General features: G+C 25.7%; 10 protein-coding genes across 10 annotated transcripts; 4 read left to right on the top strand and 6 right to left on the bottom strand.

The window, feature by feature from the left end:
- Window positions 1–218: 218 nt before the first annotated feature.
- On the top strand, window positions 219–601 carry T552_00837 (hypothetical protein; the record flags this gene model as incomplete). The annotated part of the gene is made up of 2 exons (XM_018369436.1): window positions 219–456; window positions 498–601. Exons 1-2 carry the CDS (start codon window positions 258–260, stop codon window positions 599–601), a joined length of 303 nt encoding a protein of 100 aa, XP_018227155.1. The 5' UTR covers window positions 219–257.
- A 218-nt stretch (window positions 602–819) lies between these two features.
- Window positions 820–5,269, bottom strand: T552_00838 (hypothetical protein; the record flags this gene model as incomplete). Its single annotated transcript, XM_018369437.1, has 9 exons — window positions 820–871; window positions 917–1,545; window positions 1,589–3,555; window positions 3,600–3,941; window positions 3,989–4,356; window positions 4,401–4,503; window positions 4,557–4,781; window positions 4,831–4,923; window positions 4,999–5,269. The coding sequence occupies 9 exons, from the start codon at window positions 5,267–5,269 to the stop codon at window positions 820–822; spliced, it is 4,050 nt and encodes a 1,349-aa protein (XP_018227156.1).
- A 252-nt stretch (window positions 5,270–5,521) lies between these two features.
- Window positions 5,522–6,223, bottom strand: T552_00839 (hypothetical protein). The gene is made up of 4 exons (XM_018369438.1): window positions 6,061–6,223; window positions 5,900–6,014; window positions 5,686–5,848; window positions 5,522–5,638 (listed from the first exon to the last, which is right to left on the bottom strand). Exons 1-4 carry the CDS (start codon window positions 6,176–6,178, stop codon window positions 5,564–5,566), a joined length of 471 nt encoding a protein of 156 aa, XP_018227157.1. The 5' UTR covers window positions 6,179–6,223; the 3' UTR covers window positions 5,522–5,563.
- Window positions 6,224–6,333: 110 nt separating this feature from the next.
- On the top strand, window positions 6,334–9,605 carry T552_00840 (hypothetical protein). Its single transcript, XM_018369439.1, has 11 exons — window positions 6,334–6,410; window positions 6,455–6,651; window positions 6,697–6,855; window positions 6,904–7,328; window positions 7,373–7,506; window positions 7,548–8,321; window positions 8,362–8,741; window positions 8,783–9,052; window positions 9,095–9,233; window positions 9,283–9,423; window positions 9,471–9,605. The coding sequence occupies exons 1-11, from the start codon at window positions 6,380–6,382 to the stop codon at window positions 9,557–9,559; spliced, it is 2,739 nt and encodes a 912-aa protein (XP_018227158.1). The 5' UTR covers window positions 6,334–6,379; the 3' UTR covers window positions 9,560–9,605.
- T552_00841 (hypothetical protein) lies at window positions 9,604–11,196 on the bottom strand. The gene is made up of 4 exons (XM_018369440.1): window positions 10,342–11,196; window positions 10,144–10,293; window positions 9,946–10,097; window positions 9,604–9,902 (listed from the first exon to the last, which is right to left on the bottom strand). Exons 1-4 carry the CDS (start codon window positions 10,549–10,551, stop codon window positions 9,650–9,652), a joined length of 765 nt encoding a protein of 254 aa, XP_018227159.1. The 5' UTR covers window positions 10,552–11,196; the 3' UTR covers window positions 9,604–9,649.
- On the top strand, window positions 10,543–11,390 carry T552_00842 (hypothetical protein). Its single transcript, XM_018369441.1, has 5 exons — window positions 10,543–10,605; window positions 10,649–10,810; window positions 10,852–10,995; window positions 11,051–11,241; window positions 11,286–11,390. The coding sequence occupies exons 1-5, from the start codon at window positions 10,589–10,591 to the stop codon at window positions 11,342–11,344; spliced, it is 573 nt and encodes a 190-aa protein (XP_018227160.1). The 5' UTR covers window positions 10,543–10,588; the 3' UTR covers window positions 11,345–11,390.
- A 42-nt stretch (window positions 11,391–11,432) lies between these two features.
- Window positions 11,433–12,096, bottom strand: T552_00843 (40S ribosomal protein S27). The gene is made up of 3 exons (XM_018369442.1): window positions 12,050–12,096; window positions 11,681–11,776; window positions 11,433–11,631 (listed from the first exon to the last, which is right to left on the bottom strand). Exons 1-3 carry the CDS (start codon window positions 12,050–12,052, stop codon window positions 11,479–11,481), a joined length of 252 nt encoding a protein of 83 aa, XP_018227161.1. The 5' UTR covers window positions 12,053–12,096; the 3' UTR covers window positions 11,433–11,478.
- A 1,627-nt stretch (window positions 12,097–13,723) lies between these two features.
- T552_00844 (hypothetical protein) lies at window positions 13,724–18,113 on the bottom strand. Its single transcript, XM_018369443.1, has 7 exons — window positions 17,752–18,113; window positions 15,096–17,699; window positions 14,944–15,052; window positions 14,450–14,901; window positions 14,184–14,401; window positions 14,022–14,141; window positions 13,724–13,976 (listed from the first exon to the last, which is right to left on the bottom strand). The coding sequence occupies exons 1-7, from the start codon at window positions 18,067–18,069 to the stop codon at window positions 13,769–13,771; spliced, it is 4,029 nt and encodes a 1,342-aa protein (XP_018227162.1). The 5' UTR covers window positions 18,070–18,113; the 3' UTR covers window positions 13,724–13,768.
- Window positions 18,114–18,921: 808 nt separating this feature from the next.
- Window positions 18,922–21,427, top strand: T552_00845 (hypothetical protein). Its single transcript, XM_018369444.1, has 8 exons — window positions 18,922–19,140; window positions 19,190–19,303; window positions 19,358–19,684; window positions 19,729–19,822; window positions 19,864–20,140; window positions 20,185–20,664; window positions 20,709–21,011; window positions 21,056–21,427. The coding sequence occupies exons 1-8, from the start codon at window positions 18,968–18,970 to the stop codon at window positions 21,382–21,384; spliced, it is 2,097 nt and encodes a 698-aa protein (XP_018227163.1). The 5' UTR covers window positions 18,922–18,967; the 3' UTR covers window positions 21,385–21,427.
- Window positions 21,428–21,883: 456 nt separating this feature from the next.
- T552_00846 (hypothetical protein) lies at window positions 21,884–22,393 on the bottom strand (the record flags this gene model as incomplete). The annotated part of the gene is made up of 1 exon (XM_018369445.1): window positions 21,884–22,393. One exon carries the CDS (start codon window positions 22,391–22,393, stop codon window positions 21,884–21,886), a length of 510 nt encoding a protein of 169 aa, XP_018227164.1.
- Window positions 22,394–22,450: the final 57 nt, after the last annotated feature.

The raw sequence follows: 22,450 nt of genomic DNA on the forward strand, positions 1-22,450 counted from the left end.
AGACTAGTTAAATATCTATCTTTAATAGATGAATATATTTCTCTTATTTTTATGTTTTTTGAAATTTTAAAAAAAGTAATAAGAATAAATTTAAAGGAATTAAAAGATTAAAAATGAGTTTTAACAGAGATGATTAGGGCTATTTATGTATTGGAAAGGCTAATTATAATAATAAATATAGTTATAATTGTCTTACAATCCAAGAAAAATATGATAAACGAATGAAAGCGATATATGGAGTGTAAGTAAATTAATATATGAGTAGAAAAGGAATAGAAGTGAAATATAGGAATATATATGAAAAGAATATAGAATTAATAGAGTTGAAGAAGATTAATAAAGTCGAAGAGACGTCTAGAATAGATATAGAAGAAGAAATTAGTATGAATCCGCTGTATTGGTATGGTATTTTAGTTCCTCAAGAATTGAAAGAAGCGCAGCAGTATTTTAAAGAAGGTATAAATAGTGAATTTTGAATTTTTTGTGTAAGAATTTAGGTCTAGAAAAAATTATTGAAATTATTAATCTGAGTTTTGTAATACGAAACTTAGAAAAAGAAATTGTTTGTTATAGAAAAGAGATATATCCTAGAAAGGTATAGTATATGATTAAAATATGATTGATTTGTTTTAAAATATGATTTGTTTTAAAATACTTGTAATATATAATTTAATGATGATAAAAAAAGAAGCCGACATGAATACATGTGATAATTATAAGATACGTATTTTGTAGATTATCTGATATTCCAAAAATGTTTATTTAAATAATATTGTTCCATAGATGGACAGTATTTTAATTTGAAAGAGATTTTTTTTGTTAGTCAGATAACAAAGTTTCATAATCTTTATGTGTAGATTCCCATTGTGTACTTAAGGAAGTTAGATTTTTTAAAATATTAAAAAAAAAAGAATACCGTAATTGATCTAATTCATTTGCTAAAGAGTCTAATGTATCAGATGTTCTTGATAATATAGATTTTTTAACAGTATTTTTAGATGTATTATCGGAATTTGATGATATAGTTTCATGAATATTATAATGATCTATAGGTATAAGTCGTTCAGATTCGTTCAAAAATATAGAGTCGTTTTCCATAGAATCTATTATAAAATTATTTGTATTATTTAAATCTTCTAAATTTGGAATAATATTTTTATCTTCAGATATTTTGTCTGAAAAAATTAGTTGATCATTAGACAAATTTTCAAAAACTAAATTTTTATTACTTGAAATTGTTTCCAAGTCAATTGTTTTTTCCAACTCTGGAAAGATAATATCAGCAGATTCTTTGTTATTATCATAATATGTATTTTTCAAGTTAATGTATTTTTCTTCAAGACTTTCTAGTTCTTTTTCCTGTAATAAAATATCTTGATGAGCCTGTATTTCTGTATAATCATCACTTAATGAATTATTTTGTATCTCATCATCATTGATTTTATGATCTTTAAGATTTAGAATAATCGCATTTCTATAATTTTTTAAACTATCATTTTCTTGTTTTAAATGGAAATTTTGTATTTTGTATTTCGAAAGTTCCTCCTAGAAAATATAAATATCAATTATGTTAGAAGAAAAGACATACCTTCATGCGTTTTAGCATGTTTTCAGTACTTTTCATATAGAAGACTGCTGATTGATAATCGCCTTCAAGTTGCTGTAAACGCTCTTTAAAATTTTGGGCAGATTCTGCTAAACGGCGTTCTGCGTCGATTACTTTTTGTCTTTCTAGATCAAGAGCTTCTTTTTCTGGATTAATCGAAGGCATATTATCAGGATCAGTGTCTTTGGAACTTTTTGAATTGTTCTCCATATCCTGGCAACTTATAATTTTATTCGCCGTATCTTCTAGACTAGAATCATTTAAGTCATGGGATTCTCTAATTTCCTGTTTAATATCATTATCTTGCTCTATTTCTTCTTTGATTTTTTCAAAATCATTTTTATCTAAAGTATCACAAGTCATGCTAGTGCCTCTAGTTACACACGAAATAGCATCGTTTTTAGATATTTTCTGTTCCTCTAATAAAGGATATTCTTCGAGTAATCGTGATATAGCAGATGCTTTCATATGAGCTATTTCTAAATCTTTATCTTTAGTAATCAATAAATTCTTCATGTTTCTATGATCCTTTTTGAGAGCATCTAATTCTTTAAGTAAATCAATTATTTTATCTCTTAAATCTTGAATTTCTCTGTTAGAACTAAAATTTAAGGTTTCAAGTTGAGAAATTTTTTCTAGTGCGGCAACTAAATCTTTAACAGATTTATTAGCTGATACCTGTAATGCAGAATATAAAGACTTAATAGATGATAATTGTTCCTGAAGCATTTTAACTTGATTGTCATTTGAAGAATTGATAGACGATGCTTCTCTAGATTTTTTAAGCAATTCAAGAATTCCTTCATTCATAATTTCTCGTGCTACATTAGCTTCTTTAGTAATATTTAATATTTTCGATTCAAGATTAGCGATTTTTTCCTCAAGTGCTTGTTTTTTATTACTTTCTAACATAAGTTCTCTGGTAAGTTGATTAACTTTATTTTGAAGTTCTACACGAGCTTCCTGATCTTTTTGAGACTTATTTTCTGAATTAGTAATACGATTTTCTGCCATAGAAACAGAAATATTGATCATTTCAATAGATTTTAAATATAGCATATTTTTTTCTTTAAGATCATCAAGTTCTTGTTTTAATGTAATGTTCTCCTGGTTCAATTGGTTTTTTTCGCATTCTAAATTGTTTTTTAATGAAACTTGTTCCTTGATTTTTTCTTCTGCATCGATACAAGCTAATCTCGTCTCATTTAGTTCAGTAGAAATTCGTTCGTGTGCACTTTCCGCAACTTTTATTCTTTTAAGGTAGTTTTGGTTCATATCTTCAAGTTGTTGCACTTTTCTTTGCTCTAAATCAATATCCTCGGATAATGATGCTAGCCTCTCATTTAATTCTTGCCTTGATGCTATAGTATTAGATAGTTTGGTGCTCAATTCTGAAATACGAGCATTTTCAACAGTCGATAACATTTCTGGAGTAGATAAAGCTGCAAGTTTTGCCTTATAATATGCTGCTTCTTGTAAACAATTATTTTTTTCTGCTTCTGCTTCTGCTATTTTTAAGCTTGCAGCTTTTGTCTGTGATAAAATTTCTAATTTAAGTAATGTTATTTGTTTTTTCAAAGATATAAGATTTTCGATCATATTTTGCCTTTCAATGGAATCAAAAAAGACCTCTGTAGATGATTTTGCCAAATCGGGATTCTTTATTAAATCTAATTCTGCTTGCAATAACTCATTTTTAACTTTAAGTTCATCCATGTTTTCTTTAAATTTTGAATGCTGTATATCTTTGTTATTTGCTTGAGAATCATCTGTATTTAAATTCTTCTCTTTAGTTATTTCTATCACTTCAATTTGATTTTTATCTACAACTGGCGCTGGTTTAGTTTCATTTTGATTGTTGGTATTTGTTTGACTTGTATTTAATTTCATATCGCTTACAATAACTTTCTTTATTTGATCTTGACTTTGAGACCTTGAAATTTGTAAATCTATTACTAATTAATTTTATTTAAAAAAATAAAGAAATACATACTATTCATACTATTAGAATGATGAAGAGTATTAGATTCTTCTTTAAAGGAAAAAGAAAAATCTTTCGATCTATTGTGTTTTCTAGATATTCTTTGTTTATGAAATTGTTCTAAAGACATGGTTTGCATATGGGTTCGTAAAGACTCAGAGTGCTGTAATGATTTTGATGGAGCTATAACATCAAGAGGACTTTTCGACTCTTGATTTAATTTTGAACTGGTCATGGATAAGGCTTTTTGAGGCATAGGTGATAAAGGAGAAGGTGCTAATAAACTTCCAGATTTTATCATTGGACTTGAACCTAGATTTGGAATGGATATTTCAGGTGGATAGCGAATTTTTGCTAATAAATATCTCAGAAATGTTAAAACCTTCATATTAAACACTTACATGTATCCAAAATATAACTAATTGATGAATCTTCTATTCTATTTAAAGAATCTTCCCCTCCAAGTACAATTATTTTTTGACCAAAACTAGTTAAGACATGTCCCGAACGAGGACTTGGAGATGGTCCCATATTTTGAAAAATATACCATCTTGATGTTGATATTTTAAATGCAATAAGATCTCCTAGATCTGATCCATCTAGACCACGACCTCCAAAAATATAAATAATGTCATCTACTAATGCTGCTGAATGTCCTTCTCGAGGTTGAGGAATACAACCATTACACGCTATTTCTTTCCATGAAAGATTTTTATAATCAAAGACCCAAACATCATTAAACCATTCATTGCCATTTGTACCTCCAAATCTTAAACATTAGACTTTTATAAAAATAAAAAAATATTTACATACAAATAAAGCTTTTCTTGATATGTAATCATTATATGATTAGTACGAGCAGATGGTAAATTCGTAACCGGTGTTATTAATTCCCATTTAGCATTAAGCGAATTTACTATATATATATATTATATTCTAATCAAAAAAAAAATATACAATCAAACATACACGAATCCAAATCAAATGAAAACATGTCATTAAAAAAACATGTTTCCATTTGTCCTCCAAAAATAATAATTTTTGTTCCAAGAACATTTAATGTATGACCATATCTTCCTGGTGGCTTATTTCCATAAACTACCGCTTTTGTCCATATTTTTGATGTAGTATTTAATAAATATAATGAATTATCATTTACATTATTTTTTGATGTTTTTGTATCTCCTCCAAATACTAAACCTCATTAAAACTTTCTTATTTAAAAAAAAAAAAATAAGAAAACCAATAAACGCGTTTCCTATAACAAGTCCCGCATGTCCTACACGAGAACTAGGACATTCTCCCGGTGTTTGTATTTGATATGACATCATAGTTGCTATATTCAAATATTAGTAAAAAATAACAAATTTTATACAAAAATTATTCTAAAAAAATATTTCTAATTATTCACCTGAATCAATCACCCATAAATCATGTTTAACTTTTTCCTTAACAAGTCCTCCAAATATATATATATCCCCTGTCTTATTAACCATAGAATTACTTGCATGTCCATATCTAGGAAATGGACATGGTCCAAAAATCTTTTGTCTATACCATGGATATGATGTTTCTTTACTTATATATCCTGATTCCGTGCTTTCAAATGGCTGAGAATAAAGTTTTTGTTGAAGTCCTGTACCATTTTTTAATTTTTTATTATGCTTAAAAAAGAATGCCATTATTATTAGAAAAACCTTTGATTTATCATGAAATAAATTGATTTTCTAATCTTATTCTGTATAAATTTTTATGCTTAATTAATCTGTTTTTAAGGTTTATTTTTTTTAAATAAAAAACGAATATTTAATAAAAACGATAGAACCGTGTATATATTTGATATCTCCCTTATATTTCATATATATATTTTGATTATAAAAGTGATTAGAATAATAAGATATATTGTTATTGATAAATTCTGTTATATGAATTGTTGAAATTTAAAAAAAAAAATGATAAATTATTAATTGATTATGTTATGATTGATTAAGAAGTGAAATAATTACTTGAACCGTTGAATTTAAACGTATTTGACTTGACATCATTTTGTCCTATTAATTAGTAAATTATTTAATTAAAATTATTGTAAAAATTATACCATATCATATGGTATAACATCGTCTACGATCTCAATAGTACCAGTTTGTATTTGAATATCTAATGGTATTTGTAAAGATAAAATAAGTGCAATTTGAAGTGCACGTTCAATAGCAGCAGATTGTGCATATAAAATAATAGGTTTTCCTTTAGAATTTAAAGACCTATATATATATAGTTAATTTATATTTATAAAAATATATGTATATTCTTACATTAGTTTCCGTTTTGTTTTCTTAATAATACTCATTAAAAGTGTTTTTCTTGATATAAATATTTTATTTGAAACATCTACTGGATGAGGTATACATCTCTTATGTATAATTGCATCTAGTTTTTTTAATTAATTTATTTACCAATAGTTAAAATGCAATACCTTTAAGTATTGCGCGTTTAATTGGAACATCAATTGTGCTTTTTATAAAGGTTTTTTTTATAGGTTTTGATATTTGGGCTTCTGAGCCACGTTTTCTTTTAGATGCAATTAGTGTCATTTTTATTAGAAAAAACTAGTATAAAACACTATAAATTCTTATGTTTTTCCTTAAAAATGTGTTAATTTGCCTAATAAAATTTTGTAAAATACTTTTTTTTAAGCCTATAACGGTTTTTAAAAACCTAACCTTCAAGAGATATCAGAATAACCAGAGATTAGCACGTTTTTAATAAATAACTGTGGACGACCAGTATTCTTAATGAGTTTTGCTAAGAAAGATGAAGATTTGGGTATATTTTTTATATGAATAAGAAGGATTATTAATATTTTTTAGAGCATATCTTTCATCATATTGACAAGACAGCAGTGCTTCAAGAAGCAAGAATATTTAATAAATCACCTATTAATCCGCGTGTCTGCCGTGTTTTATTAATGAAGATTGCATATCTTTTACATACGGGGGATAACTTTGCTATGAGAGATGCTACAGAGCTATTTTTTGGAATAACAAAGCTTTTTCAGCATAAGGATGTATGAATAGGATAATAATATGTTTTATAAAGTAAAAGATATTAGGAGGCATTGCGGCAAATGGTTTATGTTATTATTAAAGAATTAGCTAGAACAGCAGAAATAATTATTATGATTACATCGAGTGTAATAAAAGATACGACAGTGAATGTTGGTGCTATATATAGACCAAATGCTATTCGTTCATTGTCTAGAATAGTTGATGTTATTAGATTTAATTGGAGGGTTTAAGATTTTTTAATATATGGATAGGCTACGACAGTACCAACAGTAGAACGTATTATTAAAACAGCAATTATTGATAAAACACCATCAGTTTCGTCAGCAGGATTAATTTCATCATATCATTTGTTCACTATTGCAAAAGATATTATACGTAAATGGGCGAATGAAATATTTGAGGCACTTTTTTTAAAACCAGCAGTAAATTTGTCTATAATACCATATCTAACGAATCTAAATAATCGACAAAATCAAAGTTTTATTACTCAATATCATGCTTTGGGTTTGTTGTATCTTATAAGGAATCATGATCGTATGGCAGTTATGAAAATGGTTCAGAAATTTTGTAATTATCATAATCGAGGATCCTCTAATGGAAACATTCAGCTTAAAAGTAATTTAGCTGTTATTTTGTTAGTGAGATATATTGCAAAAGTGATTGAAGATGATCAAAGGTAATTTTAAAATGTAGTATGTTCTTATTTAAAAAAAAATAAAGTCAACGATATACTATGTTCAAGTTATTAGAAGAATTTTTGCATTATAAAAATGATATGGTTAACATTGAGGCAGCAAAAATAATCCTTCAAATGAGGGATGTGACTGAGGAGGAAGCTTTACCAGCAATATCTGGTTTGTATTCTAAATATTAATTATATCTTCTTATTTTTTAGCGCTTAGGATATTTTTATCATCTCCTCGGACAATTTGTAGGTTTTCTGCAATTAGAATTTTGAATAGATTTGCAATAACAAAACCACATTTGGTTGGATGTTGTAATTCTGATATAGAAAGTCTTATTTCATATACTAATAAATCAATTGCAACATTTGCCATAACGACTCTTCTTAAAACAGGAAATGAGGTTAATATTGATAAATTGATGAAGCAGATTCAAGGATTTATGAGTGATATCACTGATGAGTTTAAAATTATTGTTATAGATGCTATTAGATCATCATGTCTTAAATTTCCATCTAAGCAAGCTGTTATGCTTTCTTTTTTGAACAATGCTTTAAGAGATGAAGGTGGATATGATTTTAAAAATTCAATTGTTGAAACATTGTTCGACATGATTAAATATATTCCTGAATCTAAAGAAGATGCATTATCTAGTCTTTGTGAATTTATTGAAGATTGTGAATTTACAAAATTAACAATTAGAATTCTTCATACTCTTGGTATAGAAGGGCCTCGTATTAATCAATCAACTAAATATATTCGATATATATATAATAGAATTGTTTTAGAAAATGCATTAGTAAGAGCGGCTGCTGTGTCTGCTTTGTCGAAATTTGGTCAAGGGTTAAATAATTCTGAGCTTAAGATTAGTATAAAGACATTGCTCAAAAGATGTTTAGAAGATTCAGATGATGAAGTTCGAGATCGTGCTATTTTAAATATTAAATTCTTAGAAGACGATAATATTTCGGATATTTTTAAGAATAGTTAGTTTAAAATCTTAATGGGCTTATTTAAAATATTTAGGTAATGCATTTTCCCTTTCTGCTTTGGAATATCAACTTGTATCTTATATTTCATCTAATTCCTTTGAAAAACAATTTGATACGTCATCTATACCAATGATTACTAAAGAAGAAATGGATGCTGAATCATATAGACAAAAAATGGCTGAATTGGAATCGTTGTCCACGTTAACTGAAGCGACTCAACAATTATCTGTTACAAATAACTTTTCTGAAGATATTATGCCTCAATATTCTAACATTCTTCAATCTATTTCAGAATTTAAGGATTATGGTCCTCTTCTAAAAAGTACTTCAAAACCGATAGAATTAACAGAATCTGGAATTGAGTATTGTATTACTGCAGTTAAACATATATTCAAAGAGCATATTGTTCTTCAGGTATAGTTTTCCTCTTATTTTATCATTTCTTATAGATACAGTTTAATCTTATAAATACTCTCTCTGATGCTATTCTAGAAAATATATCAATAGTCTCTGAACCTGATGATTCTTCATTAAAAGAAGTGTGTATTATACAGGCACCAAGAGCAGAACATAATTCTTCTGTTTCTATTTATGTTTCTTTTTTAAGAGAGAATCTAGATTTTTTTGTTACTACAACTTTTACTAATGTTTTAAAATTTATAACTAAAGAAATAGATCCAAGCACAGGTGAGCCAGAAAAAGTAGGATATGACGATGAATATCAGGTTTATTTCTTTATATTTATATATTGGATTAAATTATTTTAGATTGAGGCTTTAGAATTATCTCCTGGTGATTATATTTCTCCCATTTATATAAATAATTTTAGTCAAGCTTGGGATTCCTTAACAGATAAAAATGAAGTTGTAGAGACGTTTTCTCTTAGCTCAATAACATCTTTGCAGGGTTATTATCATTAAATTATATAAAAAATTTCATTAATATTGTTTCTTAGATGCGTGTTCTAAAATTTCAGAACAATTATCTATGCAACTTATTGAGGGTACTGATACTGTTACAAATTCGTTTTTTCATATAATGAAGCTTTCTGGCAAAAGTACAAATGGCAATACAGTTTTAGCTATTGCTAAATTAGGTATATAATATGCCTTGTTTCTCTTTTTATATTAATATTGAAAAAAGCATTTTCAAAAAATGAAATCACTTTAAAGCTAAGTGTTAGAAGTGAAAACAAGTTAGTAGCAACATTGGTTGCAAATGGAATTGCATAAATGGAATTGCATAAATGGATGTATCTTTTTTCAAAAAAGTCTTGTTCCTTAAGATTTACAATTTACATTATTGACTATAATTGTTATTTTTTATTTATTATTTTTCTGTTCATTTGGTATATTATGATGCATCCATTTATGTGCTTCTCTAATGGTCTCTTCACACACTTTCATTATTTCATTGTCACTTAAATATTCATATTTTTTAAATGCTTGGGCTAAAGTAATTGTAATACCAAGACTTTCGCTACGTATCCATATTCTTCCATTGGATCCAATTGCAATTTCAAATGGTATTGATGCTCCTAGAGTTGATAAAAAAGGGTGATCTTTTTCAAGAATTCTGTATCTAATTAAAACTAGTTATATTAAAAAAAAAAAAATACTTTCTACATAAATGAAATGATAGTTTATGAATAAGAAATCCTCCTTTTAACTCCCCATACACTGATTTTTCGTTCGATATATTAGCACATTCTATTTCTGGTTCTGTTTCATTATCTACACTGATAACCCTGGCATAAACTAATGATCCTACCTTAATATTTCATTAATAATAATTTCATACTTTTCTAATTTTTTACTTGAAGATTTGGTCTATTTTTGCGTGTTGCATTTTCAAATGCAAGTACTCCCAATTTTGCTTGACGAATACTTCCTATATCTACTTTATATCCTTCCCCATGTCGAATCATAATTTGTCCTATTACTGAATCTCCTACTACTGGTATATACTAATTTTATTATTTTTTTTAAAAAAATATATTTATTAAATCATTTACTTTTCCTCTATTATAATCAATAGAAATCTTCTTTTTTGTTGCTTGTTTTAACCATCCTGTTTGTGTTGCAAAAAGCTTATTTGCTTGATAAAAATACGCTAATCCTTGGCCAATTTGTATCTTTGTTTTATCTTTCTCTTTAAATACTATTTCCTCCCCAGGAAACATAAAGCCCTCTTCTACTTTTACCCTTTCTAACCCTTTATCCATCGTTTTACCTCGGATATACCGCTGATTCGTTTTCTATATGGAGGATACTGAATGGTAAATACCTTTAAGCACTTATTTACTTATTATATATCTCTAGGAATGATTTTTTACGTGCTTATGGTATTCTTCCTCCTAAAGTACAGGAAAAAGAACCTATAGATTTACCAAATGAAATACATAAACCTCATATAGATCAATCAAAATCCTCTGATGACTCTGAATTAGATGATTTAGATGATCCCGTAATAAAGCAATATAGGTAAAGCTTATATTATATCTAGAAATAGCTTGATAAAGGAGTGAACGGCGTCTACGAGAATTACAGGCCTATGCTGCTGCTGCTAAGTACGGTGAAATACGTATGATTGAATATAAGGAGTGGATTACTGAGGTTACCGAAGCAAGTTATTATACAAGCGTTTTAGTTTTTTTATATAAAGATACGTAAGATTTGATGAATAATGATAGAAATATTAAGATCTAAAATAAATAATAATAGGATTATAGCAAGTCAACGGTTAGGAGAAAAATTGAAGGAGATAGCAATGAAATATTTATACATAAAAATAGTAAAAATAGAGGGAAATAAAACGATTGAAGGATATCCGGATAAAAATTTACCGACATTACTTGTTTATAAGTCAGGGAATGTAATAGGACAAAAGATAATAAAAATAGAGAATATTAAAGGTAAAGTATTGAATAATAAAAGATAAATTTTTTATGATAAAAAGAGGTGGAAAAATGGTTGATAGAATTAAATGTATTAAATAATGAGGAAATTGAAGAATAGAAATAAATAGTATATAAAGATGAAAAAGGGAAAGGATTTATTTTATACAAAAATGTATTCCAAAAGGAAAATGAATGTTTAGGAATGCAAAAAATGTGATAAATGTTAATGTGTAAAAAGGATTATTTGAAGTGTTAATTTTTTCTTCTAAAAGAACAACCTTCCATTAAACGAGCCTTTCCGCCTGTAGGTTGAGATAATACACTAGCACAAGAACCACAAATAACAACCGTTTGCGCATGAGAAAAAATGGTTGTAATATTAAAACAACCTGGACATTTTACATCCTGTATAATAATATATAAGCCAAAGTAGATAAAAAAAAAAGTTATTTACCATAAAAAAAGAATTTGGTTTTTGTATTAGTCTTTTAAGTTTATGTTTTCGTGCTTCTGCTTCAGGTACAGGATTTAAAAGATCAACTGCGAGTGTCTAAAAAAAATTGTTAGTAATATATCTTAAAAAAAAATATAATTTTGTTAATTAATTCCATAATAATTAATAAAATATAAATATAAAATATATTTGTTGAAAAAATATAAATATATTTCTCAATTTAATATTTTTATAAAAAAAAATATTAAATTTCTATTTATTTAGTTATTTATTGAAATAACATAATTTTTTAGTTTTAAAAAACATATAAGACTCTTTATTAACATTAAAGCTTTGAAATGATGCTTTTTTATATGTTTTATGTCTTACCATGTTGATTAAATGAAATTTTTAAAATTGATTTATTGATTAACGTTTAAGAAAAATTTTGTTACTGAAATTTAAAAATTTAAGAAAAGTTAATAAAATAATTGAAGATAAATAGATAAATTTTGTATTTATAAGATATAAAAAATAATTAATATAAATGTTTTTAAATAATTGAATTTTATAATAGTTTATAAATTTTTAAAAAAAGATTTATAAAAAAAAAAAGAACTTAAAAATCAAAAGAATTAAATTCTAAAGATAATATATATTCCTAGTAAATATAAGAATAATATTTTAATGAATGCCGATATTAGTTATATTAATAATTGTTTTTAAATTTTTAGTAAATATTTTTGATATTAGTATGGAAGAAGAAATTAAGAAATTATTATTATATATTGTATTAAGAATTCTAATATTATAAGACAGTTAATAAGTTTTATGATAAGTTTTTAATAATTAATTTTTTTTTTTTTAAGTGTCTATTTAAGAATTTTTGGTTCAAGTTGATATGTATAAAATTGAAATATGTTTTTAAGTATGTGTAATTATTTTAATCAAAAAATGTATTTAAATAGTTTTATTAATTAGATGAGATATAAATGTATATTATTTATTAAAATAATTCCTCTATATTTAACGTTTATGTTAGTATTTTCTATATTTGATATGTTTTTTAAAAAAAAAGAAGATAATTCTCTATAAAAATATGTTTTTATTGTATGAAATTATTATATTATATTATATTATCTTTTATAACTATTGTATTTTTTTTATATAAATTAAAAACTAAAAACAATATTTCAATAAAATATAAGAATGATTGAATTGCATAATAACTTTTAATACATAAGGATTTTATAAGATTTACATGATTATCTGTTATTTTGTTAAACATGAATAAGTTTAAGGGTTAATAAGTTTAGTTGTAAATAATATTATCGATCAATAGAAATATTATTATTTATATATTAGTTTAATATGTTTATTAATACAATTTATTTTTACTTAATGTTCAACAATTTTATGAAAATATTTCATGTAAGAGATTATGATTAGTTTTTTTTTTTTAACTTTTTTTTTTATTATTTTAATTTTATTTATAAACATGATAATATAAATATTATTAAAGTTATGTTTTAAATTTTGATAGACTTATTTACATTTATGAACTTTGAAGAGATTCATATGATGTATTTTTTTTTATAATCTTTGTAAAAGTTTATTTTAATAAAATTATATAAGATTTTTTTTATAAATTATTAGATGGTTTACTAATTTAAATTTCTATTTTAAATTTAAATTTCTATTTTAAATTAAAATATGATTATAAATTAAAAAGTGAAATATTAGATATAAAAATGATTTAATAGATTAGATTAAAATGATTTAATAGATTAGAATGATTTAATTGATCAAAATAATAGTTAAATTTTTATAAATATTGTTAATATATAGGAAATTATCTTATTTTAAAGTTATAATTAAAATAAAAATGAATTATATAGTTTATTAGAGCATAAAGTTCTAAATATTATATAATAAAAATATTAAGATAAATATAAATCTTTATTTTTATTAGAATATGCCTTATATAAAACCTTAAAATATTCAAGTACAAGAAGAAATTAAAAAACGTATATATATTTATTTTTAATATATTAAATAATTTAAGTTTTTATATTATAAATTATAATTCTAAAAAAATGCTCATGTTTATCAATGATTTCGTCCTATGTCGCATGAAAAGATATTTATATGAGTGTCGTTTCCATTAGCACATGCTAAAATAGCTTTATGAGGATGAAAATTTAAAGCGTTAACTGATGAAGGTTTTCCTTGATGCAAAAAACTATAGTAGTATTTAAATGCTAGTAAATTCGAACCATCTGTATTCCAAATTTTGAGATCATTATTAGTAGAACCCCTAATAATATAATTAATTAAGTAATTAATAAAGTTAATAAAATACGTAGCAATGAATGGGATATGTTCATGGACAGAAAGTGATCGTAAACCATCTGAATTAATATTAATAGTTTTTATAGAATTATCAAGCCTAATATCCCAAAGTTTTACATCACCAGAAATACTTAAAGATTAGATATATAAATAATAATAGTGAAAAACAAACCTTCCTGAAACAAGTTCACGATTTCCAAATTTTTGCATACTTATAGTAGGAATCCAAGTTTTATGCTCTTTCCAGACTTTAACTATTGCATCTCTCGGAGAATTTCTTTGATCATAAATACGTATAGTACCATCACCAAAACTAGCAACAAAAATATTACCGTCAACTTCATCTGAAGTAATTGAAGTGATACAACTCCTGGATTTTGTAGATATATTCTAAAAAAAGTTATATATTAAATTTTTGAGAATTAGCATTATACGTACGCTTAAACACATTTCTTGTGATATATCCCAAATTTTGACAACTTCTGCTTCACCACCGACAAAAAGTATGCCACGTTTTTGTTGCCAATCAACGATTAAACCATTACCACGATTTAGTGGAATTATATCTGTTAATGCTCTCCATGCAGTAACAAGCTCTATAGATTCTGTATCATAATTTTTATATATTCGTATAATGCCATCAGAAGACCCAATTAATATATATCCAATATCATCTTCATTTATAAATTTTATGCCAGTAATTCGTGCTGCAAATGTATTGTTATTTGAAAATTGGTTTAATTTTATTCCAGATTCCCAATCCCATACTTCCACGTAATCTTGATCATCAGTGCATATAAGATGAGACTCGAATTGATGAAATAAAAGATGTGAAATTTGTGTAAAACCTGATTTAAGATTACAAATTTGATTGCTCCATGATAGTGAATCTATATTAAGTTAAATTAAATTGAAAAAGTTGTAACTAAAACCTGCTATGTCTTTTAAGTTATACGCTACATTTATGATTTTTTCATTACGATTCCTTCTCCATAACCGTTGATTATAGTTAACACTTCCTGGTTCATCTGCTTCAGCTGGCTACAAGAGACTTAAAACAATATATTAATGAAAAATAACCTACTTTCATTTGGGGTTCTTGAAAATATTCACGGCTCCAATCAAAAAAAGTGCTTTGAATTACATATTTAGATGATTTATAAAGTTTTGAGTTAAAATTTTTAGGTAAAGGTTTAATTAAAGTTGAATGATTATTTGTTGATTTATAATGAATGTCTTCATCAAGGGAAACATTAGAGTTTAGCGCTGGTATTTCATTAGAATTCCCAATTTTAAGATTTTTCAAGGATAAAGCTATTGAAGTAGAGCATTTTAAAGTATTAGTTAGTTTTGAAGTAGATGGTGTTTGTTGAGTCCCGAAAGATGTAGATTTAATATTTTCATTAGTAGAACTATGTGATTTCGATTTATACGTTGTATCATTCTTAATACTTATTATTTTTTCAATAATAAATTTTGTTGTGTTTCCAAGTTGAGACTTAATAAGCATGTTATAAATTTTGTTCACAATATGAATACTAGCCAATTCAACCTCCAAAAATGGATCTACAGTGAGCAATAATAATGTTTTCCATACAGTTAAAAACAAAGAATTCGCACTATAATTAGCAAGAGGTTTCTGAAATTTAAAATAGTTAAGACCAAAATTGAAGAATTCGTACATTAAATGTTCAAATGCTGTAACCATGAATTTCTCATTATAGCGTGAAATGTATTGAAACAAAAAAACTATCAATTCTTTGCGTACTAAATTCGAGCCATCAAGAGAAAGATTTAGTGCTGATGCAACGACATAATTCTCTTTAGTAATCACTTCTTTATCTTCTATAGGATGACTTAAAAAAACTGTTAAAGCAACTAAGCTAGCAGTTCTAACTTCTGGAACAGGATCCGATAATAAATCACATAAAGAATCTACTATGCCTTCTTTAATACAAAGAAGCTTTGCATCAGAAAAATCCTTCGATATTTGACTGATACAAAGACATGACCATTGCCGTAATAAAGGATCTTTATCGCGAAGATGCACATGATTTGCCTGCAAAACACCTGCATTTAAACATGCTGTTTGCCCTTGTGTAAAATTCCTAGAAAAAATACTAAGGACAAAGGTACACATTGCACGATGTTCTGATATGTTAGCTACTGATAAATTTTCACAAGATGGAGAAAGAGTTTGAATAAAATAGGAATAGCCATCATCTTTAAGAAGATCTGATTGGCAAGAACCATCAACTGCTAATATCCTAGTCCATATAAAAATCAAAACAGGCTTTAATTCTAAAGCTGGTGACTGAAGAAGTTTTAAAATATATGGAAAAATTCCAATAGACAATGCAAGATTTACTGCCCATGGACCTAGATCAAGAAATCTACTAAGTAAAATTAAAGCGCCTAAACGATGGACTTGAGATAAAAGCACCTGAAGTACTATCGGCAATTGATCAGGCGCTTTTTTAAATACTGAGCCTTGTTCTATCCATACTTCAAATGCAGTTAATTGTTCCCTAAAAAAGGTACTATGCTTATATTCATATGCAGGACCTCCATTTTCTGCTTCAAGCAATTGAGGTAATTGTGCCAAACATGCATCTACGGCTAAATCCCATGAATTCCACATTGGATGATGATAGGTAGGAGGTAAAGAGGGGTATGACATTGGATGACACTGATGAACTCTCATTATTCGTTCTGCTAAAAGAAAGTTTCTAAATAGTGCTGCTACCATTAAATCCTGTCGAAACAATTTTTTAAATAAAGGCTTTGGAAGAATATTCCATGCAATAGTATCAGTAATAGCTGTAAATATCCAATTCAATTCACCAAGAGGAGTTCTTCTGTCTTGTAAGCGTCCTGGTATTTTCATTACCATATCTATAGTTATATTCGAAAGAAATGGGTTTTGTAAAACAAACCATCTAACTGCTATTTCAATAGGCGATGTTAGACAACATGTAAATAAATCTGCTGGAAGGTCTGGGTTCATAGGAAGCCATTCCCTAGGCCCACATGCAGCTAATTGAATAGATTCTTTTTGTAATGGTGATATAGGAATTGATGGATCAAATGCGCGCTGCTTTTGAGTCTCTGCATCACGTTGTTCTGCGAATTTATTAAAATTTATAAGAATATTACCAGCTGCACTACAATCATAAACATATAAACATGGAGAACCTAGCCATGTCTGAAGATCGTATAATGATATTGGAATATATTGAGTATAATTCTTATTAAATACCCATATCTCCCCACTTTCTGTAGGTCTTGGAACTCCATGTCCATTATAATGAAACAATATACGCTCATCTTTGGCATTACGGCGTTGAGCTGAACAAAATTTCTTAGTTTCTTCTATAGATGGGTCAAGATATTGTTTATATCTTGTACATGTACTAAGAGTTTCATATTGTTGTTGTAAATTTTTTCCTATAGCTTCTAATGACTTTTGTGATGGTAACGAAAATGGATCAATCCAACACTCCAATTTTGCGCATGGGGTCGTTTTAACTATATCAGGAGGATCAACTCCAATATTCATACATATACATAATGCTGCTGAAACCGTTTTTAATCTTTCTCTCATTCTCCAATCTTGGACTTGTTCATTTTTAAGTCTTGGAATACCACATGTTTCATGCCGTTTAGCTGTATAATACATATAAAATATCTAAATCCCTATTAAATATACTGTAATAACCCTATAATAGTAATAAACTAACATTATTATTCATACCATTATATTTTTCTAAATCTTTGTTTTTAAATCCATGGCGAACTTTTATTGCCTGGACTTTTATTTCATTGTTTTTTGACGCTGTTTCTGTAACTAATGTGTTTAAATATTTTTCTTTTAAATCTTTGTCCTTATTTATATCCTTATTATTTTCTTTTTCCTTTGTTTCTATTGAATCATAACATTTGATAATTGTTTTATTAAAATTTTTTGTTTCAATTGTAGAATAATTAGCTTGTATTTCATTCCTTTTAAAAATATTTAACTTAGTAATATGTTCTTTATCTACATCTGAGTCTTTCATTTCTTATTCTTCTGGTATTTTTGATTAGATATTTTATATTTTTTATCCATGAAATTTAAATTTAATATTATTGAATAATTCTATAAATGGTATTTTAAAAAAATGTGTTTAAATACAATTAATGATTTTCAATTTATTATGTATATTTCCTAACATTAATCTTTTACTTTTCATAAGAAATGATTTAAAACTATTTTTTAAATATTTTTAATATGTTAAATGTATTTATAATATAAATAAAGATATATCTAGTTTATATTAATATATTATATTATGCTTATACAATCATTGATAAGCTTATAAAATGAATAGTTAACTAAAATATATATCTTTTGTTATTAAAAAGTTAATTATATAAGAAAAGTTGGTAATAATATTAAAAATATGAAAAAAAAAAGATAATATAAACATGGAATTGCAAAATAAATACTGTAAATATTCATGAAAATGTTTATATTTTTCATATATAATTTCATTTATATTATTAAATTTTTAAAAATTATGTAGAAATTTATTTTTTAAAAAAAAAATAAAAATATCTTAAATAATATATAAAGATTTTTTTAATCTTATATAATAATCATATCATATATTAATTTTAACACTTTAAAATTTAAAATTATCTTTTTATTTTATAACTTTATCTTAAAAATATACTTATAAAATAAAAAAACCTTTATTTATAATAAAATATACAAATATTAGTAAATATATGATTGTTTATTATTTCAATTGGTCATCTTTTAAATTCTATAAAGGTTCAAACCTTAATCTCGAATTTTATACCATATTTTAAATTTAAGTCACGTTATTATAAAAAAATTATAAAAACTTAATTATTTTTAGATTTATATTTTTTTAGGCAGGTTTTTTTATAAATTTTCATAAAAACAAAGAAATGGTATATAATTTCAATAATCTTATTGGTCAGCCCAATATTAAATTACAAATAAATGATATGAAATATCTTATTATTTTAATGATTATTGGTTCATATGTTCAAACATATATGATAGATCATCCTTCAGATCTTGTTTTTAATGAAGATTATATAATGCAACTAGCTTATAAGTATATATTTTTAATTAGTAATATTTTTAATTAAAAAGGGATTTTTTAGTTATATTAAAAAAGAATTTTATATTGATAGGAATCCACCTTACGCAAGCATGTTTTATGCATTAATTATGCGGATTATTGGATATCTACCAGTTAATTTGGGTACTATCAAAAAGTATGTTTTATAAGAGTATTTTCTTTGCAATTAGTTTTAATTGAGGTATATTAGAGCTTTTTCATTGTATCGTATTCCTCGTATACCCATGCGATTGTTTTCATCTTTTTTTGGTATTTTATTGTCACCTATTACCTATTTTGCATTGAGGGTTATGAGATTTACAAGAAATACAGCTATTTTGGGCTCATTATTAATTATTTTTGAAAGCTCTGTAGTTATGCAGAGTCGATTTGTATTTTCTGATTCATTGGCTTTGTTTTTTACCGCTTTAATACATTTGTTTTGGAGATTATTTGAATCATGTCAACAAACTCCTTTTACAAAAGCGTGGTGGGCTTATTTAATGGCAACTGGATTTTTGCTAGGTGCTCTTATAAGGTTCTTGTATTTTCTTTATATTTCATTTCTAAATTATTATATAGTACAAAATGGGCAGGTATTTTTACTTTTTTTTGGATTGGTTTTTTGGCGTGTTTGCAATTATGGCATTTTATAGAAGATCTTACTATAACTTTGGTATGACATTGCACATATATGATTTAAGACTTATATTTTAGACAACTTGGATTAAACATTTTTTGTTCCGCTTTTTTTCTTTAATTATAATTCCTCTGTCGTTTTATATTGTCACATTTTACCTTCATATAAGTCTTTTGAAGAATGCTAGTGATGATATTTATTTAAGTCCTGGATTTTTATCTACATTTGATAATAGAATTCCGAAGTCTGTTCCTGCTCCAGTTTATTATGGTTCTAAAGTGACTATTCGGCATTTAAATTCGCCATATGGTTATTTGCATTCGCATCGTGATTTATATCCTGCAGGAAGCAAACGTATTTTTATACTTTTTACCTAAAAATCACTAATACTTTTATAGAACAACAAATAACTCTTTATTTATACGAAGACCCTAATAATGATTGGTTAATAACAGACTCTGGGGATTCAAAATACGAAATTTATCCTTTTTCATCGATTCGAGATGGTTCTATAGTTAGGTTATATCATTTAGAAACAGACAAGAGACTGCATTCTCATGATGTTCGACCATCCTTATCGGATATAGATTGGCAAAATGAAGTTTCAGGATATGGACATAAAGGATTTGCTGGGGATAATAATGATCTTTTTAGAATAGAAATTGATAAGTCGAGAAGTTATACTGATGAATCCAAGGTTATCATTCGTGCAATTGAAACAAAGTTTCGTTTAATTCATGTATCTACCGGGTGTGCATTATTTTCTAATAATATTTATCTTCCTGAATGGGGATATGGTCAAATAGAAGTTACATGTGCAAAAAGTGGAGTTTATGAAAATAGTTTGTGGTATATTGAAGATAATAGCCATGATAGCTGTAAGATATGTTTTGTCTATACATTTTATTATTAATATTTATAGTTTCTATTAATGTTGAAAAAGTAAGCTACAAAAAAAGTACTTTTTTTCAGAAATTTCTTGAATTACATAAATATATGTGGGAAGTGAATTTTGATTCGGAAGATGCAGAGCGTGGTACTCATCCATTTTCATGGCTTTTTTTGAGATCCGGAATACTTTTTTGGATAAAGAAAGACGATCAAATTTATTTTCTCGGAAACCCATTGATATGGTTATCAACACTGGCTTTCGTAGTGGTTTATGGTATTTTCAAAGTGTTTGTTATATTGTCTCAACAAAGAGGCTATTCATCTTATAATGATAGTATAAAAAAGAGAAATTATTTAAAAAATACTAATTATAAAAAGGAGTTTATTTAAGATATGATTATCTTATTGGTACTAGTCTACTTGGTTGGATCTTTCATTATCTTCCGTATTATTTTATGGAAAAACGATTTTTGTTATCTCAGTATATACCAGCTTTATATTTTTCTATTTTATCTATATGTTCTTTTTGGGATTTCGTCTCAGTCAGATTTTTTCATAAGTTTCAAATTAAATTGTTTACATTGTTTATCTTTAAAATAGTCATTTCTGTTTATTTTATAATGGCGCCTTTGATTTATGGATATAGTATGAAAAAAGAACACTGTACTTTTATTAAGTTTTTTAAAACATGGGATTTACATTGTTGATTTTATAGTTAAACATAAACTATATTTTCGATATTACTTGTATAAGTAACTTTTTACTTAACTTTTAAACGGTTCAAAAAAAATATAATGATATTATTTTTAGGTTTAAATCATGTAAATGTATTTAAAAATAATCTTGATTCTTATCTACTATTTTCTATTTTTCAACTCAAAGGTTCTAAAAATCAAAATGTTTTTGATAATCCTTAAAATAGTTAAAATATAGTTAAGATCTTAAATATAATTAATATGCTAATTTATATTTAATTCTTTAATATTTATATAAAACAAATACAAATATTATAATCTGCTATAAATTCTAAATACTATTATATAACAATTAATAATATCGAAAAAACCTGTATATTTTTAAATAATCTTAATTATAAAATAGCTACATCAATTAATTTATATTATAACTTATAGTTTATAAAATGCTCTTTATTTTAAAATAAAATCCATCAACCATATATAAACCTTGTTTTTTATATGCTAAAACCTAATCGCTATAATAATCGAGATTTGAAGAAATAACTGAATAATTATCTGATGATATATTATATGATATATTATTTTCTATATCCCAAATAAATTCATCTTGAATATTTATTGTCTTTAATAATGGTGATGTAGAATTAGAAATATATACATATTCAATATCTTTCGTGTCGCGTTCTTCTAGCGAAAAAGATCTATTTTCTTCTGATTCTATATCATCTTTTTTTTTCGTTTCAGAATTTAATATATAAGTATCTTTATTACAAAAGCCCAAATCTTCATTTTTTATATGTCTTTTTTTGACGTTTCCCTCTTTTTTTTTTTCTTTAGTCTTATTAACAACTAAATTGGAATTTGATAGCTCCTCTGATATTGTTTCTTTATCTTTTGCTTTTCTTTTTTTATTTTGTTCATATGGTATAATCTTTTTTAGTTTTTTACTTGGATCTGAATATGCCAAGTGTTTAATAGGAGATAGTCGTATTATAATTGAGTCTTTAAGAAATTTCATTTATAATAAGATTTTTTTTTTAATTCATAATTCTCTAATCTTAAATTTAAAAAAAAA

Source organism: Pneumocystis carinii (genome assembly GCF_001477545.1).
Source record: "Pneumocystis carinii B80 chromosome Unknown supercont1.3, whole genome shotgun sequence".
Taxonomy (NCBI): domain Eukaryota; kingdom Fungi; phylum Ascomycota; class Pneumocystomycetes; order Pneumocystales; family Pneumocystaceae; genus Pneumocystis; species Pneumocystis carinii.